The sequence below is a fragment of the Delphinus delphis genome, chromosome 4 (genome assembly GCF_949987515.2).
Source record: "Delphinus delphis chromosome 4, mDelDel1.2, whole genome shotgun sequence".
Taxonomy (NCBI): domain Eukaryota; kingdom Metazoa; phylum Chordata; class Mammalia; order Artiodactyla; family Delphinidae; genus Delphinus; species Delphinus delphis.
This window is the reverse complement of record NC_082686.1, coordinates 8,362,431-8,383,365: the sequence shown is the minus strand read 5'-3', so window position 1 is coordinate 8,383,365 and position 20,935 is coordinate 8,362,431. Positions and strand designations below refer to the sequence as shown.

At 46.2% G+C, this 20,935-nt stretch overlaps 1 protein-coding gene across 1 annotated transcript in view; it reads right to left on the bottom strand.

The window, feature by feature from the left end:
- The window catches only part of HLCS (holocarboxylase synthetase), a 198,326-nt gene that overhangs the window by 171,985 nt on the left and 5,406 nt on the right, over window positions 1-20,935 (bottom strand). Inside the window, exons 3-4 of the mRNA XM_060010324.1 lie at window positions 7,153-7,315; window positions 4,636-5,582 (exon numbers count right to left, since the gene is read on the bottom strand). Of these exons, the coding sequence (XP_059866307.1) occupies window positions 4,636-5,582; window positions 7,153-7,315 (1,110 nt within the window). The remainder of the gene's footprint in view (window positions 1-4,635; window positions 5,583-7,152; window positions 7,316-20,935) is intronic.

Sequence of the window (20,935 nt, the reverse complement as noted above, 5' to 3'; positions counted from 1 at the left end):
CTGGGGGAGGCACAGTGCGTCATGCTCGAAGCTTCTATTCTACCTACTGGTCATAACTCCTGGGGACAGGAGTGGCCTTAGTCACCACTTTATGAGTTTTGCAGGAATACACATAGAGGAATGGGGTTTGGCGGACTCAAGAAAGGGCTGCCCCACCTCCCTCCTTCACCTGATAAGACTTGGAATTTCATGTATTTAGTTCAGGCTTTGTTGTACAGTTAAAATTAAAGTAGTTCTGGGACTTCCCTGGCAGTCCAGTGGTTAAGACTCCACACTTCCACTGCAGGGGGCGTGGGTTCGATCCCTGGTCAGGGAACTGAGATCCCAACATACCAGAACTTCTAGCTGACTCAAACTAGAACCTTCCTATCAATGGTCTGTGTTTTGGTATGAAGGAAGGTACTAGAACTTTTGGCTCTGTTGAGATGAGATTTTAACTGGGCATTAGCGCCTGGAGGATGCCAGAATACTCAGTACTCAGAAGGGCAAACTGACCATGTTTTATTTTACTTTGCTTTTGCCAGGGGTCAGCTGTGGGATTCCACTGCCTGCAGAGCACCCGGCTGACGTTATAAGAACATTATAATAAAATGAAAAGTATAGTGCTAGGGGCTTCCCTGGTGGCTGCAGTGGTTAGGAATCCACCTGCCAATGCAGGGGACAGGGGCTTGAGCCCTGGCCCGGGAAGATACCACATGCCACGGAGCAACTAAACCCGTGCGCTACAACTACTGAGCCTGCGCTCTAGAGCTCATGAGCCACAACTACTGAAGCCCGCGCACCTAGAGCCCGTGCTCCACAACAAGAGAAGCCACCGCGATGAGAAGCCCACACACCGCAACGAAGAGTAGCCCCCGCTCGACACAACTAAAGAAAAGCCCGCACGCAGCACCAAAGACCTAATGCAGCCAACAATAAATAAATTAATTATTTATTTTAAAAAGTATAGTGTCAGCCTTCAGGCAACTTAAAATCTCTCAATTCCCACTCAAGTCTTAACCAAAACAAAAATACTGCCCAAATATACCATCTAAAACAATCCAATTGTTGAAAGTTGAAGCCAATCTGAAAAGTTTGCAGAGGACTGTCCAGCAGAGTCCCCACATTCCAGCGGGCCAGCTGAGGGCTGCCTGCTTCACCCACAACCGAGCCTGTTGCCCACGAGCAGCAGGGGAGTTTGTCCTCTAAACAGCCCTAGGAAAGGAAGGAGGCATAAAAGCGAACTCCTTTAAGGTATATGAATCCTACTGTGTGTCCTTCTACCGTGCATTCTTACCCAAAACGTGTGCCTCTCATCTCCAGGGGTCAAAGCCAGTGCTGGGACGGACGGTCAGCATGGCAACGGGTCACGTTTAATTCACCTGAGCACGTGACTGTCCGGAGATTACCTCTTACGTGTGGCAGAAACCAAAAGAGCCAAGTTCTGTCCCCACCTGGGCCCAAGGAGGGGGGCGAGTGTGGTTAATGGCCAATGTACTCCCTGGGCTGAGTGAATACACCCAGGGTAGGGTGCTACAGAAGTCCCTGTCACAAGTGAGAGATGCCGAGGATGAAAAGGAGAGCTCCCCCTACGAGCAGGCCTCCGGATTCCAGGAGGTGAGAGAAAGCACAGCTGTCAACATTGTGGGCGAAGTGTGATCGTCGGTTTCAAGGTCAGGTGCTTCTACAACAGCAGCGAGAAGAGAGGCCGTCTGGCTCTGCACCTCAAAACGGCCACCAGGGCTTGCCTGGTGGCGCAGTGGTTGAGAATCTGCCTGCCAATGCAGGGGACACGGGTTCGAGCCCTGGTCTGGGAGGATCCCACATGCCGCGGAGCAACTAGGCCCGTGAGCCACAACTACCGAACCTGCATGTTTAGAGCCTGTGCTCCGCAACAAGAGAGGCCCACGCACCGCGATGAACAGTGGCCCCCGCTTGCCACAACTAGAGGAAGCCCTCGCACAGAAACGAAGACCCAACACAGCAAAAATAAATAAATAAAATTAATGAACTCCTACCCCCAACATCTTCTTAAAAAAAAACGGCCACCAGCGCATGTGTGTGCCACACCCCCCCTCCTGGTCCTCTGGCTGTGATGCTGTTACCATAGTGATGGGCCCATTTCTGTAACCTGGCTTCGTCTAAAATTAAGGCATTTAGACAAGCCCCAAAGCCAAAACTAAAAACGTCTCCAGTCACAGACAGGATGGTGGGTGCTACTGGCATCTAGCAGGCAGTGCTGCTAAAATGACCCCACAACAAAGGAGGAACCGGTCCGAAATCTCAACAGTGCCATGGTTGAGAAACTCTGCCATAAAAGTAGAACCACTTCTGCTATGTGCTAAGCTAATAAGAACACAAAATATTTCAAGTCCATTTCACAGGCTCTATTTGCACAACTTCATGCCCAACTCCTGGTCCATTTGATACATCGAATGTCAGCATTAACCCACAGCCTTAAGCTTTCCCTGCAAATCTGATCAGCAGAAAAGTCCATCAAAATTTCCTTATTTCTGTACGACGACGAATGCCTTGCCTAAGGTCTCCGTGTCAGCTCCCTGGCTGTGAGACCACCACCTACTGAGCAGCTGTGGTTTGTTTTGTCCTTGAAGTCCTCCTCTTACTGGGTTACATCATTGCCCCATTTATTACAAAAATGAAGACTATGAAATTGAACAGGGAAAGAGGAAACTAACCAGCCTGGGCTAATATTTATTGGTTGATCTCGGCAGCAAGGTATGGTAGTGACACAAGCCTGAGGAGAAAACAGTGACCCTGTCACACAGAGACTGGAAGTCATTTAAAATCAAAAATGACATTCTAATCCCCTGCATCTGATTTTTGAAGCTGCATCATGTTGCCTTTTATCCTAGGGCAATGCATGTGTATCAAATTTTATGACAGTAACGGGGTCAATTTAAATGGCACAGCAAGCAGATTTGCTACGTAACTCGGAGAAATGGATCGCCCACAGTGCCGAATCAATTTTCTAGTACAAGTCTGTGCACAGGGGTGGTCAAATGCACGGCTGAAAGCTGAAATGAGGCTCTAGGAAGTCAGGTTTTTAAGTGGATTTTCTGAGTTACTATAGTTACCATATTTGCAGACAAAAAGATAAGAGGAACTTCATTAGGCCTCCAAAAACTAATTCATGTAGTTTGCAGCCCACATGAAACCTGCTTGCGTTGTACATCTTCATCTGCGATGAACATGCATTGTACATGTTCATCTGCGAACATGTTCATGCCCCCTTAAAGAATGTTTGGTCAGAAAACCCAAGAGACTTAATTTCTAGGAGGGCTGGAGAGACGCACGGCATATGAAATGAAACCATACCAAAAAAAAAAAAAGGAAACAATTCGCTAACTCAATAAAAAGATCCTTATAACAAAACAAAATCTGTTAACATTCATCCTGGGAACCATTCTGGGCAACTATCTACATCTACTTAGTCTTCTCATCAGATCATCAGGGACTTCCCTGGCGGTCCAGTGGTTAAGACTCCGCACTTCCATTGCAGGGGGCGCACGTTTGATCCCTGGTCAGGGAACTAAGATCCCACATGCCGTGCAGTGCAGCCAAAAAGTAAAAAATAATCATAAGATCATCAAATGCTTAAGGATGAGTGTTCATCTAAACTCTAACAAAAACTTCTGCCCGGGGACTTCCCTGGTGGTCCAGTGGTTAAGACTCCACACTCCCAATTCAGGGGGCCCAGGTTCAACCCCTGGTCAGGGAACTATATCCCACATGCCACCACTGAAAGATCCTGCATGCCACAACTAAGACCCAGAGCAGCTAAATAAGTAAATATTCAAAAAGGAAAAAAAAAAACTTTTGCCCAAAGGCTTTAAAAGATTTGCAGTAAATGATCAAGAATTCTGAAGTAGTCTATCCTGCTACCATTTGCTTAAACAAACAGAAAGCTCAAAAGAAAAAGAATGCGGGGTGGGGGTGGGGGGAGAGAGAAACAGCAGATGAACCAAAGGAGCCCCCTTAGCACGGGAAGGGAAGTAAAATTTTCCTTTTATCTCTGTTTCCATTTTTTCTTACCTACGTATTCATTTGCTATAAATCGAAATCATTTCAATATTCTCTTATTTGAAACTGTTCTCAACACTTAGATTTTAAGACTGACAAATCATAAAGGAACTGAGGACCTGAAGGTGTTTTCCACACTCACTATCCCAGCAGTTGGTGCGCAGTCACAGAAACCGCTGACAATGTTTTAATGCGATAGTTACTACTGTTTGCAATTACCACCCCAAGGCACTCAATTCCCTTCATTAAATAACAGTTCGATTATATTAACTGAAGTGTGCTTTGAGGCAAGAGAGTGGGGACTGATGGATTTTAGAAGGAGTATTACCAGTGTATAGATCAAGACAAGAAACAAGTTTTGGCTAATTCTTGGTTAACCAGCAATCTTTAATTAGCCATAATGCCTTCTGCCTCGTTCCTCCATCACAAGTATTTTGGTGAAACAGGATATCCACAGGAAAGCCTGCTACTCACCATCAGCAGAAATTCCCAGCCAAAAGTCAGAAGGACCCCCACCCCAGCACACAGACTCTCCAACCTTGCAAAGTCCGTCCTTCGAGAGCGTATCCAATCAAAGAGACCCAAAGATCCTGACACGGATGCCGGCCTGCGTACCTGGCAAAGAACAGCTTCTCCTCCACGTGTTCCGAAAGGCACTTGCACAATCAGCCTGTCCTCGTCCTTGTTGTCCAGGTGGCCCTGGAGCTTGCCCAGGCTGAGCGGCTCCCCGGGGCCCCCCTCGTAAACGCAGCCGCTGCTCAGGACGCTGAGCCTCACCTGGCTCCAGTCCACCTTGCAGAAAACCAAGCTCTGGACTGTGTCCTGCAGTGCGGCCTTCCTGGTCACCTGGAAGCCAGCAAGCGTGAAGGGCGATGACAGGCCCAGGACCTTCCCTCCCTGAGAAAGATAGGCCATGAACCTCCGGGACAGGTCCTCAGGGATGGACTCCCTCGTGGCAATGACCACCAACAGGCAGTTGTCCGGCCATGGGTCCCTGAGAGCACTTTCCAACGGCAGGTGGTAGAGAGTGTAACAGTTGGTGTCCACGCAGTCGGCCAGAGCTGACCGGACTTGCTGGAGCCGGTCCAGGGCGTCCTGGGAGTCGGACCCCACGTAGAGAAGGATGTTGGGTGCCTTTCCCGTGAGGTTGACCCTCCTCTGTTCTCTCTTGGGGCAGAGGTCATGCGCGATACCCTCCAAACCACTGCTGTAGTCGTAGGGAAGATCTGGAATGTCCTCTGCAGAAGCAAACTTGACGGATTCGATGGTGCTGTTCTCAAGCTCCAGACACTCGTGGCAGCTAGAAAGATGGAGGTGACAGTGCTCGACGGAGCCCACGCCTCTGTCGCTCTCCCCGGCAGGCTCGCCCCCAGGGGCACCGCCTTGCCCCGGCGTGGGTGCGGAACCCAGAACCTGGTGGTCCTCTCTGCCAACGTGCTCCATAGCCTCCAGCTCAGGCTTGCCCTCAACAGAAGGTTCCGGCTGGGGCTCCAGGAGCTGGGCTGGCGTGTCTGAGGCCTGGTCCTTAAGTTCCTTCAGAGCAGAGTCGTGCAAGTGGACAGCTAAAGAGAACAGAGAAGACAAGCCATCAACCCTCCGCTTTGTCACGCAGCTCAGCTCAGAACCTCAGGGCGCTCTCTGCGCTGCACGACCTACATTCCAGCGCAGCCCTCATTCCCCCCACCCCCACCTCTGAGGCCTCCTTTGGGAACCACGTAGCTGCTCCCACCTGCTAGGGGAGTGCCCCTGACAATCCCGAGTAAACTCACACGTTTCCACACCTTTCCCGTACAGACCGGAACACCTCAGACCCCCTTATTGTCTGGTGAAGAAAGTGAGATTCGGAGAGGTGATTTTGTCCACTTGCTCATAGATTCAATTTTGTGGCTATCAATCTCCTATAGGATAATGAAACTCAAAAACAAGGCACATAGCTAGAGTCAATCCACGCACGCCCCAGGAAAAAGCCACTCTCAGGACACTTCATTGGATCAACCGGGGAGAAGGATCTTGCCAGTATCTTGACCCAGGTATGGAATATAAGTTTACAATCACTGATTCAAAAAACATTAACTGAGCACTTGCTAAACATCTGGCATGGTATTAGGCACATGCACATGGCCAATGGGGAAATGAAGTGATTTTCGCACATTTCCAGAGCTGGTGACACTCATTGGCTCAAGATACAAAAGAAAACTTCCTTGTAAGTCAATTATACTTCAATAAAATAAAATTTTAAAAGTATATGTGTACATCGGCTTCCCTGGGGTGCAGTGGTTGGGAGTCCACCTGTCAGTGCAGGGGACATGGGTTTGAGCCCTGGTCCGGGAGGATCCCACATGCCACGGAGCAACTAAGCCCATGAGCCACAACTACTGAGCCTGCGCTCCAGAGCCTGCGAGCCACAACTACTGAGCCTGCATGCCACAACCGCTGGGGCCCATGTGCCTGAACCCCGTGCTCTGCAATGGTGGGGGGACCACCACAGTGAGGGCCCGTGCACCGCAGTGGGGAGTGGCCCCTGCTCTCCGCAACTGGAGAAAGCCTGTGCGCAGCAACGAAGACCCAACGCCACCGGGAGTGAAATTAATTGATTAATTAATTAATTTAAATTATATATGTGTATACATATACATAAAAAAGACTTACATGGACATGGAAAGCCTACTTTTAAGCCTAATTAAGGAAGAAAATTTTGCGTGTTTCCTGAAAAAAGATGTGTCCCAAAATGATGTAGTATATATGTTTCAAGTTAAAAAAACTGTTAGATTTAGAACTTCATAGTAACTTCCATTCAGTTGAACTATGGTCTAGAAACCAGTTATACTGTATTAGAGTGTGTGAAATAAATATTATATGGGTTCTAAATTTGCATGCCATTTCATGAACAATGCAATTATGGGAAATCCTTGTTTAAGAATTTGAAAAGCACTAATGATATAGTCAGGGATAAGCACCTCAAAAAAAATAACTGACACATGTATGAATGTTATACTCTTATGGTTCTATCCAAACTGCTGGCTGAATTAAGCTGCAGATAAGCATTGCCCTTAAGTCATACCAAACAGCAGTCCTTAAGCTCAGAACTAATGGCACACTGCTATGATGAAAACATTTCCTAAGATGACTTACAAACGATCTTTTGGGGTATCAGTCCATTAGCCACCTGGAGTCTATCTTCAAGGAACGCCACTCCCAGCTTGCTGAAGTCATCCACACTTGCTCTGGCGATTAACTGATAAGGATCCCCAGGTCTGCAAGCTAACGGCAAGCAACAATCCGACCACTTCACAACCTGAGAAGAAGTGGGTGAGGGAGGAGGAAGAAAGGCAGGATGAGATTTTTCTTCTCTAAAATAACCAGATACTTTACTTTTCCCTTCAACTCCCACCACTATATTACAGTCAAACAATGAATTACTGGATAGTACATTTTAACATCAAAGATGTCCTGGTTCAAACATTCTCATTTCTACCTAACAGCACTAGATGTACTCTCTCATTTAAAAGTAATTAAAGTCTTAACTGCTTTTCAAGGGACTAAAAGGGGAAAGGGCCATTCCCTACATACTGGAAAGACATAAACTTGCCCTTCACTAACAGGATATAGGAGAGAACAAGCCCGCAATATCCAATGATTCATGGATATTCATTCACCCTTAGATCAGCTTTTCTCAAAGTGGGGTCCAAGACCCACTGCAACAGAACTCCCCGGGAGCAGATGAAAACTTCATGTTTCTGGGCACTACTCTCTGTCTGGTGCTTCAGACTCTGTGGAGTTGCAGCCCAGGAATCAGAAGTTTAAACATGCTTCCCATTGATTCCTGAATGTGAGAGCAACTGTCTCCAGAGAGCTCCGGCCTGTCGCAGTTCACATTTCCACCACAAGGGGGACAGGGAAAATGAGAGTAGACAAAGCTCAGTCCTTTAAGCCAGCGGTCCCCAAACTTCTTGGCACCAGGGACCAGTTTCATGGAAGACAATTTTTCCACGGACCGGAGTAGGGGGGATGGTTTCGGGATGACTGAAGCACATTACAGTTATTGTGCACTTTATTTCTATTATTATTACACGGTAATATACAATGAGATAATTATACAACTCACCCTAATGCTGACAGGAGGCGGAGCTCAGGCAGTAATGCAAGCGGCGGGGAGCGGCTATAAGTACAGATGAAGCTTCACTCGCCCATCCACCGCTCGCTCACCTCCTGCTGTGTGGCCTGGTTCCTAACAGGCAATGGACCAGTACCAGTCAGTGGTCCAAGGGTTGGGGGCCCCTGCTTTAAGCCTTCCAGTGTTTATGAAAAAATTTGAGACTGGGACAAGAAGGGGAGCCCCTTGGGGTTGGGAGCCTGGCTCTGGAGCCCTAGATCTGGGTCTGGGTCAAACTCTGCTAATCGTCTCAGAACCTCTCAAGTCTCAGCTTCTTCATTTCATAAAACAGGAATAATGATAGTACGCATCACTGTATGGGTTTGTTATGTTAATGAAATTAAAGAGTTTATGTAATGTCCCCAGTAGAAAGCTTGGGACAGAAAAAGTGCTTAATTAATGGAAACTGCTATTATTAGAATGTGGCTTTAAAAGCAATATTGAATATAGTGGTCCTTTTCCAAGATGCCATGAATAATTTCCCTACTTCCCAAAATCTTCTCAGGGATGTCCTGCCCCAAATTTCATGATCTGAGATATATATTTTTGAATTCCATTTTTTATATTGTTAGGTTAGGTTTTTAGAACTAACTCTTGCTGAAAACAATTTTAAAATGCTGGATATGGACTTCCCTGGTGGTCCAGTGGTTAAGAATCTGCCTTCCAATGCAGGGGATGCAGAATCAATCCCTGGTCGGGGAACCAAGATCCCACGTGTCACAGGGCAACTAAGCCCTTGTGCTGCAACTACTGAGTCCGTGCCACAACTACAGAGCCCAAGTGCCACAACTAAGACCCGACTCAGCAATAAATAAGTAAATGCTGGATAAATAAAGAAAACATCATTTCAAAAGCACTGGACAATTGACTAGATAATGAAGAACTTCTGGGCCAAATGCCAGGGTAAATCCTGAACCTACAGAGGTAAGGGGAATTCCCACAAGCCAAGGTACTTTGGCCCTGAGGTTACTTCTTATCCAGGAAACCTGGGATTTAAAAGTCAGGGCTGGGCTTCCCTGGTGGCGCAGTGGTTGAGAGTCCGTCTGCCAATGCAGGGGATACAGGTTCATGCCCCGGTCCGGGAGGATCCCACATGCCACGGAGCGGCTGGGCCCGTGAGCCATGGCAGCTGAGCCTGTGCGTCTGGAGCCTGTGCTCCGCAACGGGACAGGCCACAGCAGTGAGAGGCCCGCGTACCAAAAAAAAAAACACTGCTAAAAGTCAGGGCCCATAAATAAACAAATAAATAAAAGTCAGGGTAACTGGCATCAAGATAAACATATAGATCAATGGAATAGAACTGAGAGTATAGAAATAAACATATACATTTGTACATGATTGATTTTGGACAAGGTTCCCAAGACAACTCAAAGGGAAAGAATCATCTTTTCAACAACTATGCTGGTACAACCAGATATCCACATGCAGAAGAATGAAGATGTACCCCTATCTCACACCATGTATTACCAGGTACAAAATTAACTGAAAATGGATCAAATCCTCAATGTAAGAGCTAAAACTACAAAACTCTTCGAAGAAAACATAGATAAATCGTCACGACCTTGGATCAGGCACTGGTTTCTCAGATAAGACACCAAAAGTACAAGCAACAAAAGAAAAAAATAAATAAATTGGACTTCATCAAAATTTTTGAGTGGGACTTCCCTGGTGACGCAGTGGTTAAGAATCCTCCTACCAGGGGCTTCCCTGGTGGCGCAGTGGTTGAGAGTCCACCTGCCGATGCAGGGGACGCCGTTTCATGCCCCGGTCCGGGAAGATCCCACATGCTGCGGAGCGGCTGGGCCCGTGAGCCATGGCCGCTGAGCCTGCGCGTGCGGAGCCTGTGCTCGGCAACGGGAGAGGCCACAACAGTGAGAGGCCCGTGTGCCGCAAAAAAAAAAAAAAAAAAAAAAAAAAAAAAAAAAAAAAAAAAGAATCCTCCTGCCAATACAGGGGACATGGGTTAGAGCCCTGGTCCAGGAAGATCCCACATGCCACAGAGCAACTAAGCCCATGCGCCACAACTACTGAGCCTACGCTCTAGAGCCCAAGAGCCACAACTACTGAAGCCCATGTGCCTAGAGCCCGTGCTCCGCAATAAGAGAAGCCACCACAATGAGAAGACTGTGCACCACAATGAAGAGTAGTCCCCGCTCGTCGCAACTAGAGAAAGCCCACGGGCAGCAAGAAAGACCCAACACAGCCAAAAATAAATTAATTAAATAAATAAATTTATTTTTTTAAAAAATTTGTGCTTCAAAGAACACTTTCAAGAAAGTGAAAAAACAACCCACAAAATGGGAGAAAATATTTGCAAATCATGTATCTGATAAGAGATTTGTATCCACAATATATAAAGAATTCCTACAACTCAACAATAAAAAGACAAATACCCAATTTAAAAATGGGCAAAGGATCTGACTGGACATTTCCCCAAAGAAAATATACAAGTGGCAATAGCACTTGAAAAGATGCTCAACACCATTCGTCATTAGAGAAATGCAAATCAAAACTACAATGAGATGGACTCCCCTGGTGACGCAATGGTTAAGAATCCTACTGCCAATGCAGGGGACACGGGTTCGAGGCCTGGTCCGGGAAGATCTCACGTGCCGTGGAGCAATTAAGCCCGTGTGCCACAACTACTGAGTCTGCGCTCTAGAGCCCGCAAGTCACAACTACTGAGCCCGTGTGCCACAACTACTGAAGCCTGCACGCCTAGAGCCCGAGCTCCACAAGAGAAGCCACTGCAATGAGAAGCCCGTGCACTGCAATGAAGAGTAGCCCCGGCTCGTCGCAACTAGAGAAAGCCCGCATGCAGCAACGAAGACCCAACGCAGCCAAAAATAAATTAAAAAAAAAAATCACTACAATGAGATACTTCATCCTCAACTAAGATGGCTAAAATCAAAAAGATGGACAATAGGGAATTTCCTGGTGGTCCAGTGGTTAGGACTCCACGCTTTCACTGCCAATCGGGTTCAGTCCCTGTCAGGGAACTAATATCTCACATGCCATGAAGCGTGGCCAAAAAAAAAAAAAGATGGACAATAACAAATGTTGAGGATGTTGAGAAATCAGAACCCCAGTACACTGCTGGTAGAAATGTAACAGGGTGCACCCTCCTTAGAAGAGTTCATCAGTTCCTCAAAAAGCTAAACAGAGTTTCCAAAGAACCCAGAAATTCCACTCCTAGGTATATACCTAAGAGAACTAAAAATATACATCTACACACAACACAAGTACGCAAGTGTTCATAGCAGCATTATTCATAATAGCCAATGAGTAGAAATACCCCAAATGTCCATCAACAGATAAATGGATAAATAAAATGTATATATCCATACAATGGGATATTATTCAGCCATGAAAGGGAATGAAGAACTGATACATGTTACAATGTAGATGAATCTTGAATACATTATGCTAAGTCTAGGAAGCCAGTCACTAAAGGTCACATCTTATATGATTCTATTTGTATGAAATATTCAAATCAGACCAATCTGTAGAGTTGGAAAGTAGATTAGTGGCTCCCAGGGACAGGACCACTGGAGAGTGACTGCAAATAGGTACACAATTTTTTTTTCGGGGGGGTGATAAAAATGTTCCAGAATTAGATGGTGGTGACGACTGCACAACTACTGAATTGTAATTATACACTTTAAAAGGATGAAATTCATGGTATGTGAATTGTATCTCAATTTTAAAAAGAAAAAGAAAAGAGTCTGGAGTCCTCCAAGGTTCAACACTACCCCACAGAATCATTATGCCTTAGTATTTCATTTTTCTCCTTAAAGAGAATTCAAACTGAATTTAACTTTTCTCCTTAGGCAAACAATAATTTTTAAAGTTGAGAAACAGTGTCTTCGAGGGAAAAGTAATAAATGCAAGCCTTTATGGTCAAAAGGTGGAAACGCACTAATCAGTCTAGCCTGTTTCGAGAAAGAGAAAGCTCTACATGTAGCTTTCCCTCCCTTTTACCACCTACTTCTCCCACCTCCTCCCAGACATCCAGCCAGAGTGAGGAGGATTCACCTGGAGGGGCCAGCCTGACCAACGCTTCCGTAGGACTCTGCATTTCAAATAGGACACCTTTGATCCAGGGTGAAGAGTTGAAGTCTACAATTCAGACAAATATTTAGTTGATTCCCAGCTTTGAGAATGCAGGAAGGATGTCAGCTCAGGAGGATGAGAAGATAAAGTATCGCCTTGGCAAGAGCTGACTTTTCAGATGAGGGTGAATGGGAAACATGAAAAGGAGCGATGCAACCTCCTGCACGAGGCTAAAAGCATCTTTGTTCTCAGCGCTATCGCTGGCAGAGAATAAGGACAAATACTCAGCCAGCGGAGATACAGCCCAGAATTTAGTTGTTCAGACGTTGATGTAGCACCCCGCTGCAGCGGGCACTGGCGTGGAGCTGTGCCTCAAAGTAAGCACTTCCTGTAAAAGGAGCCAACAATGAAATCCTCACACCCAGGAGAGACGCAGGAGATAAAGCAAGGGGGGAAGGACAGGAAGCAGCCAGAGAACAATATATACACACGTCCCTGATCAAGTTTCTCAACTAGGCCGGCTGTTTCCTCACCTCAGTGCATTTCCTTTTTCTAGGAACATGGTCCGTGAACCACAGACCATGCAAACTCCTCCAAGCAGCACTGCGGCCCCGATCAAAGCAAAGCCGCAGTGTCACCGGGACTCATCCAGGGTGTCTGCCATCCACCCGGTGGCTAAAAGCAAACAAGCCACTTCCCATATGCACTTCCAACTGGAGACAAAGGGACAGAGGAAGAAAGGGGAAGTCAAGCAAAAGGCTTACTCCCCAAGATCAAAGGCAAAGAAGCCCTGGTCATCCCTAAACAAGGGGATGTCCTCCTCTCTTGTGCAGCCTGCAGAAAGCCCTTCCATGACCCGAGCTTGGGACTTGAGGCTGCAGTGACTACTGATGTGTCCCCTCCACTCGACTCAACACACACGTGCACCAGGAAGGGGATCCAGGGACCAACGGAATGGGGTTAAACTCTCTACAACAAATTGCCCTTCCCAAGGCTGCCTGCAGCAGGTGCGGAGCTGAAGTTCTGCAGCTAATCGGGCAATGGGAATCCCAACAACCAGTTAGGTGATGGTTAATCTATGTGCCAACTCAGCTAGGCCACGGTACCTGGACATTTGGCCAAACATCAGTCCAGAGGTGACTGTGAAGATATTTTTTAGATGTGGTTCACATCTAAAATGAGTCAGCTTTGAGTAGATTATCCTCTGTAATGTGGATGGGCCGCATCTAATCAGTTGAAGGCCTTACAAGGAAAAGACTGAGGTTCCCAGGGGAAGAGGGAATTCTGCCTCTCAACTGCCTTCAGACTCAAACTGCAACATCTATCTCCCCTGAGTTTCCAGCCTCCGGCCTGCCCTGCAGATTTGACACCACAATCACGTGAGCCAATTCCTTAAAATAATCTCTTTCTGTTTCTCTCCCCCGCCACTTCCTCCCTCTCTCTCCCTATATATGTACACATATATGTATATGTATGTATGATGCATGCACGTGCACTCGCACACACGCGCGCACACACGCACGCGCGCGCGCACACACACACACACACACACCCTATTCTGTTTCTCAAGAGAACCCAGATAAATACAAGGTACAATCAGTTACCCTGAATAAGATCAATGTCACAGCATCGACACTGCTCATTTTCTGGTTCTTTGTTTCTCCTCTTACAAATCAGTGTAATTACATGCTAGGTTTTTAAACATCTAGTAATGAATTGAATGAAGGAGGGCTAGACACTCAGAGATGTGAAGAATCTGAAACCAGGGGAGTAAGGGGAAGAGGTTATTTCTTACTTTCAGTTATTCTCAATGCCTTTTGGGTTTGAAAACAGAAAGGATACAGGAGTACTACAAAATTCATTTTCACTCTATTATTTAAAAAGATACTATGGTGCTCTTAAGAGAAGGGTGTTGGAAAATCAAGTGACAGTGTAAGAGATATGACAAGTCCACAGCAAGCAAGAGCTGAAATAATAAAGTGACCCAGGTGAGACTTAAAGTGGTTCTGCAAAACCGTAACTGACCAGAAACTCAAGAAAAAGGGTGGTCTACGTGTTCTAATTTTCTGAATAAATGAGAGCTAATCAGAAAATAATAGAAATACCCTTATTGTCATAACCTTTTTCTATTATGTGTGTTCTTCTTCCTTTTTTTTTTAACCTTTTTCTTTTTGGCCACGCAGCTCACAGGGTCTTAGTTCCCAGACCAGGGATCGAACCCATGCCCCCTGCAATGAAAGCACAGAGTCTTAACCACTGGACTGCCAGGGAAGTCCCTATCATGTGTGTTCTTTAGATGCTCCATAAGCACCTGAGACCCAATGTCTACAGTGTACTGCACTAGCATCCCCAATTGTTCACTTTATATCCCTGCCCCACTGATGCTGGTAACCCGAGGAAGAGGAGAAGTTTTAACAGACATACCAAGTGTTCTGGTTATCCACTGCCAGTAACAAACCACCCCAACATTTAGTGGCTTATACTCATCATTTATTTTGCTCACAAATCTCAATTTGGGCAGAGCTTAACGAGGACGGCTCAACTCTGCTCCACATGGCATCAGCGAGGATGGTTCAACTGGGCCTGGACGATCCACCTCCAAGGTGGCTTCCTCACACAGCTGGCAAGCTGGAGCCGCCTGCCAGCTGGGAACTCAACTAGGACGGTCCACTGAGGGCCTCAGTTCTTCTTCATGGGAACCTTGCCACAGGGCAGCTTGGGCTTCCTTACAGCATGGGAGCTAGGTTCCAAGAACCCAGGTGGAAGCTGCAAGGTTTCTTATGATCTAGCCTTGGAGGCCCCAGAATGTCTCTTCTACCACAACCAATTAGATAAACAAATCACCAAGGTCAGCCTAGATTCAAGAGAGGGGTATAAGACGCCACCTCTCAATAAGAGAAAGGAATTTGCAGCCATCTTAAATCTACTACACTGAGTTTCAGCCAGCTGTCTCACTCCTCCACTCTGTGTGAGACAGACATGCTCTTTTGGTCTGGTCCCTGCAAGGGAAAGATGTGTGGAGCAGAGCCTAGAGAAGTCGCAGCTTGAAACAGCAGCAGCAAACCCGCTCAGCCTACGTGTGACATGAGCAAAAACAAAGATTTGTTGTTAGAAGCCACTGAAATTCTGAGGTCACCTGTTATTTCAGCAAAGCTGACTAAAACAAGGTGCAAAACTGCATTCTTTACAGGGGTCCCTCCACCAGCCCCTCCTGCCATATTCCCTGTCTCCAGGAATGACCCACCATCCACCCCCAAATCCCTCATCATCTCATAAAAAGTTCCTACATTTGGCCCCGTCTCCCCTTCCTATTACCAATACTCTGTGAGGCTCGTCTCCGTTCCCACATGGAGTACAACCTGTTCCAGGTTTGCCTCCCTCCAATCCAGTCTCCAGTCTGCCTGAATTGTGATCTTTCTAACGTACAAATCTGCTAATTCTGCTAAAAAAAATTTTTTTTAAAGGGAAAAGAAAACCAAAAAAGAATAATAGTTTTTTTAAAAAAGAAAAGAAAAACGTTTTAGCCTACTGTCCATAGGATAAAGTCCAAATTCCTAATTAGTGCAAAGAAAACTTTTACAATCTGTGTATCCTGTGTATTTGCCATACTATTAAAGAACATTCAGTTTTGCTACACAAAAAACAAGAACAACAAACAGCATGAAGGTCATAGATATATTAAGTCAGTAACTTTTAAGACGTGCTAAAGATAGGGGAGACAAAAGGAACGTATGTGTGTTGAACATAGATAAAAGGGACAGAACAAAAGACAGTATTCCTCCTAAGCAGAAAGTCATGGATGGACCAAGTAAATCTTAAATATTAGTAAGACACAAATCATGCCACCTCCAGATTGACAGTTATGTCATCCCTAAATCAGCCACCCATTAGGGTCCCATGCATATTCTGCCTAGAAATACAGGTAAAATGCACAGCTTCTCAGCAGGTCACTAGTAAGCCACAGCTCTCCCAGGCGTACATGTCCCAAATCTCTCTAACAGAACAAGTGTGCGCCGGCCACAGGCATCCTCCATCTGCCAAGTCCCCTGTTTAACCTCAGCTCTGGTCCTTGTAGCCACGCCCTCGGCGGGGAAGGCAGATGCAGCAGAGAGAGACAGGATGTGTGAACACTGCCTGGCTCAGGGGTGCAGTACCGCAAAAAAAAAAAATTAAAAAAACTCAGATATTACTTCCCTCCCTTGGAACATCCTTCCTGACGCCACCACATCTGGATAGATTCACCATCACCCCCATACTTGCTTTCCCAGAGCACTTTTCACAATGAACTTTTTTTTTTTTTTTTTTTTTGCGGCACGCGGGCCTCTCACTGTTGTGGCCTCTCCCATCGCGGAGCACAGGCTCTGGACGCGCAGGCTCAGCGGCCATGGCTCACGGGCCCAGCCGCTCCGCGGCATGTGGGATCTTCCGCGACCGGGGCACGAACCCGTGTCCCCTGCATCAGCAGGCGGACTCTCAACCACTGCGCCACCAGGGAAGCCCCACAATGAACTTTAATTGTTCCTTTCCCTAGCTGTCTTCTCCCTGACACTGTGAGCTCCTTAAGATGACCGTGACTGTCGTCTCTAAAGGCATCTTTCATCTCCATACGACATACCGCCAGCCCTAGTACACAATCTGGCACATAATAGGCACTCAGTAAACCTTGGATGGAGGAATGAATGAAGGCCTTGATAGAACAATAGGAACATGAGTGAACTTTCTGCAATAAGAGAACTGTGTAAGTTCTTTGGGTCAGAGATTCTTACAGAACAGGACTGCTAATGTTAAGCACAGAAGATACTGAAAATTGAGCTGAATCTGCCACAACCCATTGGTATCTACTGTGGCACCTAACAAAATAATTAGAACACAGTCTACTGTGCAATAAATATCTGTTAGTGAAAGAATGACTAAGTGAAAATAGGAATATGTGAATGCTACATTTTTTAAACTTAATTCCTGAGATTCATGCATTTGCTGTTGGGGGTGTGTAGAAAAACCACAGATGCAAGCCATCTGAGATATCCAAAGTTTCAAAAGATGTCCTTTTCTGACATCTGTAAGAACGGTATTGCATCTGTAAGCATGGTATTGTACAATCCTAAAAATGGGAAAGAATGTAAGGTCTCAACAAGTTCAAAAGTCTTTCCTCCATAATGTATTTGCTGTTAAATATCTTAGGATCCTGTCAAATTCAAATGACTTTAGAGTTAGGTGAAAAATACATAGAGTCATAAGAGCCCCCAAGCTGCAAAATCCCATCGAACAATCAACCTGAATGGTAACAGCAGACCGAGAAGACAGAGACCTGTGAAATCAACTCCTTTTTAAGATCTGAAGCCCAGGGACTTCCCTGGGGCGCAGTGGCTAAGAATCTGCCTGCCAATGCAGGGGACACGGGTTCGTGCCCTGGTCCGGGAAGATCCCACATGCCGTGGAGCAACTAAGCCCGTGTGCCACAACTACTGAGCCTGTGCTCTAGAGCTCACGAGTCACAACTACTGAGCCCACGTGCCACAGCTACTGAAGCCCGCGGACCTAGAGACCGTGCTCCGCAACAGGAGAAGCCACCGCAATGAGAAGCCCGCGCACTGCAATGAAGAGTAGCCCCCGCTCACCGCAACTAGAGAAAGCCCTCGCGCAGCAACGAAGACCCAGTGCAGCCAGAAATAAATAAATAAAAATAAATTTATTTTTAAAAAAAAGATCTGAAGCCCAGTTTACAAAATGGAACTCTGTGTAATAGCCAGAGTGGTCCAACATATGGCTCTAGACATCTCCAGCTCCTGGCTGCAAGACCCACCAAACCCTCTGATCACAAAAAAGATGAGTTAACTGGATAGTACCCTTGGTGGGTAGGCATCATTTTACCCCCAGAAAGTTAAGAATTAAGTAACCGCCATCAAGCGAGATCTTAATTAAATTACCCTTAGAAGGTAAATTAAATAACTGTGACAGAAATGCTAATTATCTGCCAATATCTAGCCTTTTTTTCTCCCTTGTAATAACAGAACTCCAGGTTTCTACCGAATCCATGGCTGTCCAGCTATGGACTGCATTTCTCAGCCTCCCCTGCAGCTAAGTGATGGGAGCAGAAGTGACAAGTGAAAGTTCTAGATCACAGTTTTAAAGAGGAACCTGGTTGGTCCCTACCGTCCTTCTTCGTCCCCCATTCTGAGGGCTGGGATGTGGATGAGGTTGGCAGTGGGGGGGGCGGGGGGGTAGCAGGAACCAGCCTCCACCAAGAGAGAGAAGAAGGGTGGCAGAGGGGAGACAACAGAGCAACAAGATAGAAGGGAGCTGGGTCCCTGGATGGCCTTCCAGAGCAAGACTACGCCTTCAGAGATGAGTAAACTTCTTCTTTGAACCACTGTGGGCTGGGTATCATTTGTTACAACAGCTTAGACTGTACGTTACATAATACAGTAACTGTGCTGCTTAAGATGCTGTGTGTGGACTTCCCTGGCAGTCCAGTGGTTAAGACTCCGTGCTTCCACTGAAGGATTCAATCCCCGGTCGGGGAACTAAGATCCCACAAGCCACAAAGCATGGCCAAAACAATAAATAAATAAATAAAATATTTTAAATGCTATGTGTATAAAGATATACACTAAGTAACAACAATTTAGGAAATTAAGAGCACAGCAGTCATATTTTTGTGTTAAAAAGGAATCCATGCATATTTAATATTTTATGTAATTGCAATATTTTAGAAGTTCTGGCCCTCATTTTAAATTGAAATCTTACTAAATATATATAGCATTAGAATATATAAAAAAATTTCAAGGGCTTCCCTGGTGGCACAGTGGTTGAGAATCCGCCTGCCAATGCAGGGGACACGGGTTCGAGCCCTGGTCCAGAAAGATCCCACATGCCGCAGAGCAACTAAGCCCCTGCGCCACAACTACTGAAGCCCATACGCCTAGGGCCCGTGCTCCTCAACAGAAGCCACCGCAATGAGAAACCCGCGCACGGCAACGAAGAGTAGCCCCCGCTCGCCACAACTAGAGAAAGCCCACACACAGCAACAAAGACCCAACGCAGCCAAAAATAAATAATAAATAAATTTTTTTTAAAAAAGAAAACTTCAACCTTTAATCTGATAACTTCAGTTTTCTTATCTTTAGAAATGACAATAATGGACTTTCCTGGCAGTCCAGTGGTTAAGACTCCACGATTCCACTGAAGGGGGCAAGGGTTCGATCTCTGGCTGGGGAACTAAGATCCCACATGCCACACACCACAGCCAAAAAAAAAAAAAAAAAAATTACAATAATACCTTGTAGAATTGTAAGCATTACAGGTAATACATATACATGCCAAGCAGGGGCTCAATAAATTTTATCATTATTATCATAAGTATATATAAGGCTTAATAAAACAGTAGGAACCTGCAGGAGAAAACATAATGTCATAGCATACTAGGCTACTCTCAGGCTACCTGCCAAATCCTATGCCTCCTCCCGAGCCCCAAACAAAGGAGAGTTTCCTGCTCTCCTTTACTTCACCTATCTCCTAACTCTCATTTCTATCCACCTTGAGTTGTAGTCAATTATTTCCAGTCTTATTCCCCTCTTCCTTTTTGTTCATCCAAATCCAATGTCTTTTATTAAATATTATTTTTTAATATTAATTATTATTTAATTTATTTTTGGCTGCGTCGGGTCTTAGTTGTGGTACTCAGGATCTTCGCTGAGGTACACAGGCTTCTCTAGTTGTGGCGAGCGGTTTTTCTATTTCTAGTTGTGTCGCACAGGCTCCAGGGCGCGAGGACTCTGTAGCTGTGATGCCTGGGCTCCAGCTGAGGCAGGCGAGCTCCGTAGTTGTGGCACGCGAGCTCAGTAGTTGCGACGCGCGGGCTCAGTTGCCCCGCGGCATGTGGGATCTCAGTTCCCTGACCGGGGGTCGAACCCTCGTCCCCTGCACTGTAAGGCGGATTCTTTACCAATGGACTACCAGGGAAGTCCCCAATATAATTTCTTAAAGACAGTATTTGTAAGTTGGAGGTCCAGTGACTATGGCTTTCTGTCATCAGCAAAACCCCTCCTGGATTATCCACGCGGCAGGCAGGGAACATACGGTGGGTGAGTGAAGGCAGAAAGGACTCGTCACAGACACCCAAGCAGAAGCAGCACACAAGGGGGGTTAGGGTCAGATTCCCATGAACCTGAGAGGTGCTGGCTTTGGTCAGAAGGCATCCATGGAGAGCTTACGCCAGAGTACAAGCCCACTGGATATGTGTCTAGAAAGATAACCGGCCATCCAGAGGAAACCGCACTGAAGGCACCCAAGATGGGATGACATCTTCACAGTTTCAACAAAAAGATAATGAAGAAGAGAATGGAATGAGGAGGGATGGAAGTGAAGGAGTAAAGCGGAGACACCTGGGGAGTGGAATTAGTAGAACTCCTAACCGAATGGTAGGAAGGACGCAGGAGGGGGTGAAAGGAAGCACAGTTTAGGGTGTTCACCTGAGATTTTCTTTTTTTCCAGCAGAGGAATATAAACAACCAGTGTGGGACACATTACTGAGTTTGAAGTGCTTTCAGAATACTTGGGGTGAAGTCTCCAGGAAGTATGCGGCAATATAAATCATCTGATTTTGGAAGCAACAAGTTGTGGGGCGGGACCCTGTGACCCGGGGAGAGACTTGATTAGCGCTGCGCAATAACATACCTCAAGCCACAAAACAACTTAAAACACAGGCAG